The 10169-nt window shown below is 33.2% G+C and overlaps 1 protein-coding gene across 2 annotated transcripts in view; it reads right to left on the bottom strand.

Moving 5' to 3' along the window:
• Positions 1 to 10169, bottom strand: part of Smp_097020.1 (putative fbxl20) — a gene marked incomplete at its 5' end in the record, with an annotated part of 21446 nt that overhangs the window by 6951 nt on the left and 4326 nt on the right. For both annotated transcript variants that reach the window (XM_018797251.1, XM_018797250.1), the window contains 2 exons: positions 1741 to 2046; positions 6077 to 6508. In XM_018797251.1, coding sequence (XP_018652311.1) covers positions 1741 to 2046; positions 6077 to 6508 — 738 coding nt within the window. The remainder of the gene's footprint in view (positions 1 to 1740; positions 2047 to 6076; positions 6509 to 10169) is intronic.

Raw genomic sequence — 10169 nt, 5'->3', positions numbered from 1 at the left:
TGGTGGTCTAGCTTTAACTGACTCATGATTTCAACTATGAAAATACTGAAATCTCCACAAAACCCCTTCTGGTTGAAATATACTTTACCAGAAACTTTGGTTTGTACATTCTAATAATTAATTATTGATAATAATAAGTTGATTATTTTCTAAACGAATACGATCAAAAAGTGTTCTAAAATGCAATGATTCCATGAATCATTTAAAATATGAATGTTCATCATAATCAACTCTACTGTCAATTGTTCAACACAGAAATTAAAGCAAACTTTCCAAAAAAAGCAACCAATACATATCGAAATATCTTGATCCAAATCAAAGACAAAATATCATATCAACTTAGAACAAAGTTTATAGATTACGTTGTTTATCAAATATTCGATAAATTTTGTAGTAGATTACTTTCTGTGAAATCTTAATTTGTGCTGTAGAGAACACATGAGATACAGAAAGAACTTGTTATTCCTGTAGAAGCAGTTTCTGTACAACTTGGAAATGTAGAAGTTAAATCACCAAGATTAATCCATGACACACAATCGACAGTCATTAAGTCAGTACTAAAATGTCTTCTATAATTTCTTCAAAAAAAACATGCCTTTTCCAACTAAAATACCATCGTCAAATGTTGATCAATATTGCTCTGAGCAATAGGAAAAAAAGGACTCAATCGACAATTTTTAACCAGATTAGACAATAAATCCAGACCCATATTTGACCTGTTTCAGATAAGACACCACCTATATCACACCTATCTATCTACCTAACTATCAACATACGAAAGCATGTTCAATACAGAATCACCTTTGACCTGAATAACAGCATAAGAGTAGCATATGATTGGATTTGTTTTAATTTTAATTAAGTATTTAATCTGATTAATTCCTTGTATAACACTGAAATATGTAATAATATGAAAAATCTAGTTATTTTTTGAAGAACCAACTTATTGACAAACCGAAAAATATCGGAAAAATCGATGCACTGTGATATTAATTATAAAATACCTAATTCTAATTACCATGAAAAGTAATTCGTATACAGGGATTTAAAGAGATGGTAGAATCGTCTATAATTTAAATAACGAACTGAACCATCACTGAAAAGTGGAGGCACTGGATAGTCAATTTGTCCTAGTATATGACTCCTCAGTAGTTCCCATACATGACCTCGAAGGGGATCGAACCCAAGAATTTCAGTCTCAGGTCCGAACACAACCTATAGATCGTTGATTTGTCATTTAGTGGTGTACATGCCTGATTTCAATCAATTTTTATATTACGTACTTGTCTGACATTGTCTGAAGCGAACGACTGTCTTACACTTAACACAGTTGAACTGTACTGGTCGCAGATTTTCACCAGAACTCCAGGAGTTGAATCTTGGAGCTATTCACTAGTTGGATACATTATTATCAGTATAAGGGGAATTGTGGAGACTGTAGAATCTTCAAAGTTCAAATCACAAACTGATCTAGAGACTAAGCGGTCAGGGGCAAGACTGAATGCCCTGGGTTTGATCCCGGGGTGTGTAGTCGTGGATATGCACTTCCAAAGAGTCTCATACCAGGATTAAATACCCGTCTAATGTCTCCGAGTTTTCAATGGTGGTTTAGCTAAGATCATTATATGGTTTAAACTATGAAAATAATATAATTTACATTAAAATTACACAAATAAATTTATTCAAACATAAAAAAGCATGAAGTCTGAAGCGTGATTGCATAACTGTTTATTGTTTTACCTCTAAACTGTTGATTCCTTGTTTCGTTATCAATTGACAATCGTATAAATCCAACTGTCGAAGTTTACGACAATTACTGCCTAGATGCTCTAAGGCAGCATCTGTTAGTAATGGACAGTTATCCATAGCTAATGTTTGCAATTGATCAGGACCGCAAAGACCTTCAGCTAAACGTGCAATACCTTCATCAGTCACTTGATCACAGTGTGATAATACCAGTGTGTTTAAACGTGGACAATGTACAGCTAATTGAGCTAAAGTTGAATCAGTCACTAATGCACAATCTTCTAGATCCAATTTTTCAAGCTGTTCAAAACAAAAGATAACAACAAACAACTAATATCAGTATTAATATTAGTAGTAACGATGGTGCGTAAGAAATCATAGTTGACTAAATATTTAGAATGAAAAAAAATCGCTGTATCTCTTTAACATAATTACTTTTGCATTAGTAGTACTTGCAACTAAAACCACCAGTATATATATATATATATATTAAATAATCAACTGTAGAACATCTGTATTATCCTGTACGTGTCTGACTTTAAGTGTACTTGCACTTCATCCTCTCAGAAGGTAGACGAAGCGTATACCAACCACTGAGATATTTTTCATGATAAGTTGTACGTTTTTTTCGTAGAAGCGTGTAAGCAAATAATTGTCTAACAGACAATATTCGTAAGTTAAAACAAATTAGGAATTTAAACAAAGTTATTGCAATATTTTTTGCATAAATCGATTCATTTGTTTCACTGTGACTGGTTGTTGAGCTTTGTCTACTACTATTCTTTGAAATTTTTCAAGTATCTCGGCGGAAGTTGAGTTTTTAAAAACATAGTAATTAAACTGTACAGCAGTGATGTAACAACATTTACTACTTTAATTCAGTCAGTCATCTGCAACGTAGGACCAGGCACATATATGCATCGATCCAAGTTGCCATAACCTCATTAGCACAACACGATGAACACCAAATTCATGGAAACAGTTACTTCAATGGAAGTGAAAAAAGATTTTATATAAGGATATGATACAGGGGGAAAGAATTAGTTCATAGAAAAAAGGGTTTAGAGTAATTTCAAACTCAAGGTTTAAGGGGAGATAAAAAGTGTATATACCGATGCCATTTTGATCGATTCTGAGCTATGTCACACAGAGTCTCCAACCATTGGTTACGATAGTCACGCAGACCTCAACCAAGTAGTCTGCACCTACCAGTATGGCTCAAACCAGAAGTGACTTTATGGACTGATGCCAAGTTTTGGTTTGGCCGCCCCTAACTTTCTTTGATCAGTAAAGAAAGTTAATTGTCACTTAAGGAAGTATATTCGAGTATAAATTTTGGAAGGAGGATAAATTAAGTAATTTTTTGTCAATATTCTCACTCAAAATCATCTTTTCAAATGTGATCAGGGTAACCTTAATATCAGATTAAACTACATACACAAATCAAATGAATTAAAACCAGAAAAAAATGGGAGAATTTGTAGTTGTATGGTAGTGAATGGATCGCCTCACAACGTGATGGGTATGTAGGTATGGAAGCATATAAGCTTTGTGAAATAAAAATACTGAAATTAGATATTATATATAGAATAATGTGACGGTGGTATCAAGATATTAAAGTATAGTAGTAAATATACGAATCCGCCACCCGGAAATACCGAAACTATATTTCATTTCTGAGGACTGGTCAGTCAGTCAGCTACAATGTAGGACTTGTGAAATTTTATCGGCTAAAACTGAATTGCAGTTTTACTAAGGTAAGTAGTGGGGAACACAATAACTGTCTCGGTTAAAATGCAAGCCTTATAGACCACGAAGAGATCATCTTATTTATTAGATTTTGTACAGACTTTCATGGAATCACAGTTAGAACCTGTGACTACTCAATGTTTGAAAGTCGAATGCTTGACTCAATTAGGAATATAACTTTCAAACCGAAATACAAGCAGAGGAGGCAAGTGTAAACAGTGTACACAAACCCCATTAAACCGAGCTGCTGTGTTTGAAGAGATTATGAGATCACCTAAATCGACGAACGGAACGAAGATTCAGAGACACAATGACAAGACAGCTAAATTATTCCAATGAGTTCCAGCCCCGCTAACTAGAAGAAGTCCAGGTTCAAATGAGGGAAAGTGTATTATACAAGCAGCCACAAGCACAACTCAAGCGTATATATACAGCACAAAAATGTCCTTGGGAAACATCATAAAATAGTATATTAAAAGAGACAACGAACCAATAACATTTAGGGTCCTTCTAAGTGAGAAATACAATCTGAAGGTAAAAATGAGAAATTTTGGAGCGAAAACAAGAAACTCATATTTCCAAAATAAAATTACAAAAGACGTTTACCAAGTAAGTTCTGGGGATCTAGCATCCCCAACACGAGCACAGGAAATCTCAGTAATGAAAATTAACACAAAACTTTGTCACTACATAGAAGTGATCAGGAATACAAAAAAATGTTAATATAACTAATTGTATCATAAATCAATTATATACTTCAAATTTAACATCTTTTATTTTTGAAGTTCCAAATCCATAAAATTTCTAAGGATTAAAATCAAAACCTTAAGATTTTCCATAGAGTAGTGTATAGTCTTTAAATTGACTAATTTGATCCAAATGATTGAAATTATTTGAAAAGCAATTTATTAATACCCAGTATTGTGAAATACAGACAATATTTACATAAACACCACTACCATTGCACAAAATCCTGTTTTAAACGAATATATACATAATTTAATTATTAATTGTTACGTCCCTGATCTGTCTACCCACTTTCATGCCCAGGATAACTTGTCTAATGTAGATTAAGACCTTGACGCGATAAGCTGACTGACTTAACCTTGACGCTAGTATGCGTGAGTTCGAAGTGGGGTAGAGAGACGAAACTATTCTATCACCTGGTTGGCTGACAAGCACGCGCGAGAGAGAAGACAAGACAACTGGAACACTACTCGATTTCTTCCAAAATACGATCTGGTATCCGAATTCAGATTAGTGTAAAAAGACACATGAATAAATAGATAACTAACCCGACCACAACGTACAATAATTAGGAAAATACAATTATGTCCAAAACTTGAGGATTAGAGTAGAAAATAGAGTACAAAAGGTCACGTCTAAATTACAATAGCTTTGGAACAGAAAAGTTTACGACAATGAATGATACATCAAACGAAAGCTTATGATCTTTAGAATAGACTAGGGACAAAAGTAAATGTTACTGTTATACAAGCTTTGAATTAAATGAAATAACGTCTCCCCAAAAATAGCTTCCGTAGTTTGTTAAGGCTTCTTTCTTGTTTCTCTGTTCACAATAATAATATATAAGCAAATTTATTCCAGATAAAACTTAGTATTCTTAATGATACATTTATTAATATGTTCTATTACACAAATATTAAATTTGTAAATTAAGGTAGATAAATTATTTTACTTTAAATCAATGAACTGCATATATATGTTCAAAACATATTGTACCTATTCTAATTTCGACAACAGGATAATACAGTATTAAATCTCTAAGCGGGAAATATGTAATTCAAAGCTGAACACATGAATCTTTACTTCTTTTCAATATAAAAACAACCTAATAATAATAATAATAATAGTACATTTTAAATACAAATTATGTTTATCGTATGTGAATGAATGTAACAGGGTAAAAAAATGGTGTGAAACAGATAACACCAAAAAACAAGTTATAAATTTGATTGAAATTAAACTTTTATATATTACCACTATTAAATTAACTACTTCTATTAATTTGGTGTTCATCTTGTTGAGCTAATGAGGTTATGGAAACTTGGACCGGTGCATATATGTGCCTGGTCCTACGTTGTAGCTGACTGACGTAGGTCTAATCCATTGTCTACTTTGACGGGTGAAATGAACTGGTGTAGGAATAGTTTAAAAGAAAACTAGAGATGTTCAAATCAAAATGTGATACAGGTTTATGAAATCATTAACTGATGAAATAAACCAATTTAGTAAGTGCTAACCAAATGATTGGAAATGTTGGACTAAAAATGACTCAGAATCAATAACAATGGCTCATATGTACTCACTTTTTTCTATCTTACTCAAAATCTTGGTTCCTAGTATCTCTTTATATACATCTTTTCACTCCACCTTCTCAATATTTAGTCTCTTCCAATAATATTGTTACTCCACTATTTTAACTTCTTTGCTATTCATCCTAATTTTTATCTTGTTGGCCCTATGTATTATGACAACTTGGACTAGACACATTTATGCCAAACTCTATGATGATTAGGACTGATTAACAATTATAAATGATACATTAAAGAAAACTTACTTTATTGCAAACACGTGCGATAGCTGATAGGCCAATATCTGTGATAGCTGAACAACGAGCCACTTCTAAAGTTGTTAAGCTAACACATCCAACTGGATTCAATGTTGTCTTATTAGAATCATTAGTTTTTTGACGTCGATTATTATTTACGGTTGAATTTCGATCTCCATGATTATTATCATTATTGTTTGGTGATGAAGCATCTTGATGATTAACACTTCCATTGCTTGTTACTACTGGAAGAATTAAAGGGATCCCATTTTGCTGACTGGCAGATGTAGATTGTCCAACGATAGCTGCCGCTGCAGCTGGCGATAATGTGCCAGCGATTGCACGAAGACCTTGATCAGTTATTGGACAATGTGATATAGCTAGTACACGTAGATCGGGACAACCAATAGAAAGATGAACCATAGCTTCATCTGTGACACCCTACATAAATTTGAAATAAAAAGGTATAAATGGCATTACAGGTCTACAGTTAATGTAATGTATACTTATCTTTGAAATATGATATTCTTAAGAGAGCAAGACCAAAACAGATTGATTAGAGTTCAGTCCTGAATACCAACTACGAAATAACTCAAGCTCTTTTTAATAATGGCATAAACATCGTACCCTTTAGATTAATTAGTGTCTATTTAGACTTATCAGATCGGTGAATATGTTAGCTTTTGAAGTGAAAGGTACTAGATTCGAGATATAATGCAGGACAACTAACTGACGAGTCCCAAGGAGGACAAAAGTCGCACTTTAGACTCCACTGGTAGTTACAATCTATTTATATTACGAAACTTAAGATAAAACTTGTTTTGGATTTCGAGATGTTCTCGAATTCAAAAGAATACACAAAGCAGAGTCTGTACTATTGTGGTGTGTCCTTCTTATTTAGACAGATATTAGTATGTAGCAGGAATAGGATATGAAGTGTTGAACAGTGGAAGATTGAAACGAAGAGAACAGAAAGGAAAACGGAGAGCAATCTGAATAACAACCAGATTGGATGATGGAGTATGTAAAGGACAATTGAAGGAAAATGTGCAAAGGACGTATGTATGATTTCCATATTTTACAAAGGCACTGTGTGATTTCGCGTACAAAAACAAGTTAGTTTTCCTCACCTAGTCTTTTTTCACTACACTATGAAAGCACCATTGATTTTGTGCTACAGAAGCATTTTTCCCACAAATGAAAAGATGAGCACGGAAGACTGGAATTATATTTTAAAGCAGAGACTTTAAAATACTGAAAGAAATAGACTATATACCAATTTTTATGAGTAACTGACTACTACTGCTTCAAGACTGGTCCTTATCAACCTCCGAACTAGTAATAGGCATGAAGAGTTGATTGTGTTGACAATGCCACATATTTTAGAAGTCCCATCATCTCTGGTCGGTTGATTGGCTTTGCCAACTTGCGTCAATCCTGCAGTAGATGAGATATCCATCTGCTAACTAAACGACGATTATATTGAGCACCAGTTTGTCCTCTTCTACTTTATGGTTGTGAAATGTCACCTCTGAAAGTAAAGAACGTTTGTAGCTTACTAGAATTCCATCATACAAGCACTTCTTGTACATTCACGGACCATCAAATCAACAATTCCGAGGTTAACACGTAGGGTACTATGTAAGTACAATGAGTCAACTAACGAGGTACTGAATCGTGATCGATTGAGATGGTTAGGACGTGTATTACTTATGCCCGAACACCACCTACCTTGACGCACGAAGATGAATGGTGTAATAGATTGGAAGGAAGATAGGAAAGGCTAAACAAAATGTAGCATCAGTCCAGTAAATCATTGACTGTTGGACTGAGCTATGTAAGTAGGTGCAGGTTACCTGGTCGGGGTCCGACAAACTATTGTGACCAATGGTTAAGCTTTAAGTGATATGGCTCAAAATTGTTCGTAATGGCGCAGGTGCACTCACTTTTCGTTCTGCCTTACATCCTAAGTTTCCAGATTCCTCACAATTATTTTCTTATTTGTATTTCATTAGTCCTTTTTATCGAATCGTATTTTCAGTGTTTAGTTTTTTCTACCACCACTAGTATTGTTATTATTTCTGCTACTCTGAGACTTTCTTTAACAATTCCATCTCGCTGTGGTGATAGCGTACGGGAACTTAAATCAATTCACACATATACCACATTCTACATTGCGTGTGACCGATTATTATAAAGCATTTTTAATGTTACTAGTGCCAATAAAATAATCGACTCAAATGCTCTGAAGAATCCTAAAATACAACTTTTATTTTGAACAGTACAATAATATGAATACTAAACCAAAGAAAAAAGCATAGTGGTTATAATCAAGCACAGAGAATCATAACAAAGAATCTTTCGAAACTTGTCTACGTTTATTACATGACAAAGTGTTCATTACAAAGACGGAAAAACAAGATATAACATTTTTGCTTCAATTCTGAAAAATATCTGAGAAACGTTCTAGATACAATTGAGTGTCTTTTCTAATCTCATCACATTTTTCCTCCTCAGGTCTTAAAATATGAGTATACTTAAAGATGACTTACATTAACCATACTATAGAGTTTGAATATTACATTTAACTCTATCATTTAGGAAATTCTGGTGACATTGTTTTCTATTGGAGGAAGTATAGAACAGGAGTATCTGTCAAAACAAACAAGTGTGAATGTTTATTATATGTTGAGGCTCGATATTTTGATGAGGACTATTCATCATGAATTTTTTTGTGGAATTCCAAGTGAAAATCAAATGTTTATGATGGAATCAGCCCCTGCTTACTTCCAGATATTAATATTGAACTAATCTGATTTAGAGAGTATGAACAGGTAACTGATTGTGCTCACCAGTTGCCAAAGATGGATGACACGGCTTCAAATAGAATAAAATGATGGAAATGAGTTCATGCTCTATCGTATATCTAACTTTCACCTGTTTTGTAGTTTTGACATTTGTCCTTCCAGATTATTTTATAATTTTTATTTCTATGAACATATCTGATATAATCCTCGTTTGCTTAAAAATAAGAAAAAAATTTTCTGAATATTTTGCTATTGTACTCAACAGCCAATTTTGAAGAAATAATTAGGTGTTATCTATTATTACCACATTGTTCACTATTATAATCCTTAGAATATAGCACCCATTAGTTACGAAATGTATACCCATTGTTTCAGTCCTGTTAGTTTTCAGGTGGTCAGCAATTCAAATACTACTCTTCTTGATGGAGTGTGAACAAACAAGTAGTAAATAAAAAAGGACCTTTTCCATGATTAATATGTGTGGCTTAGTCAAATAATTAGGATTTGCGCCACTAAGGCATAGACTTCAAACCCGCCCCACCTAGTTCGGTTTGTGTGGGAGTATTACTAGCCATCATACGACAAAATAGTGGTTAAGAGCAGAGTGCATAAACTTGTACATGATAAATAAGTTAATTTTTCATATTTACTACTATAACTATAATTGGAATCTACACTTAAATGGTGTATTTTTGCATATACACACAAGGATTACACTGAAAACGTTTTTACCATTAATTAAGGAGAATTAGATATTTGTGACATTTACGGCTTAAATACTTTTAACCTTTCTATTGCGTTGATTTTCTGCTGTCAACTGAGAAAGCTTAGAGTGACCTTCTATCTTTGGAGACCCTATTTTGTTTTGTTCACTAGTTAAATGGGTGATTCTCAGTATTAAGAAACTGAATTCTCAAAGTTAATAATCAGATGAATAACGATCTAACAGGTAATACATTTAATCATTACAGAATAGCCATCCTGATTTCTTAAAATTCTATGTTTATACTTTTATGAGAGCAATTTTTTAGATTATTTACATTTCTAAAGAGCAAAGACAAATCTGATTACTAAATCGGTATTCATGAATAAATACCTGTTTCTAATCAACCAATGTAACAAATGTTATATTAATTCAATTAGATTAAAAGTTAGAGTAATTGGGTGAGAGCCAATGATACTACTTGTTTGTGCAAATTTTATTACGAATAGTAGAGTTCCAACATTTGACCTACAAACTGAGAGAAACTACTAAGAGATAATTAGTTTTTTTTCAAAGGTTGAAATCATGAGGC

This window comes from Schistosoma mansoni, chromosome 4 (assembly GCF_000237925.1).
Source record: "Schistosoma mansoni strain Puerto Rico chromosome 4, complete genome".
Classification (NCBI taxonomy): Eukaryota; Metazoa; Platyhelminthes; class Trematoda; order Strigeidida; family Schistosomatidae; genus Schistosoma; species Schistosoma mansoni.
The sequence above is the reverse complement of the archived record's forward strand: the minus strand, read 5'-3'. Positions and strand labels throughout refer to the sequence as shown.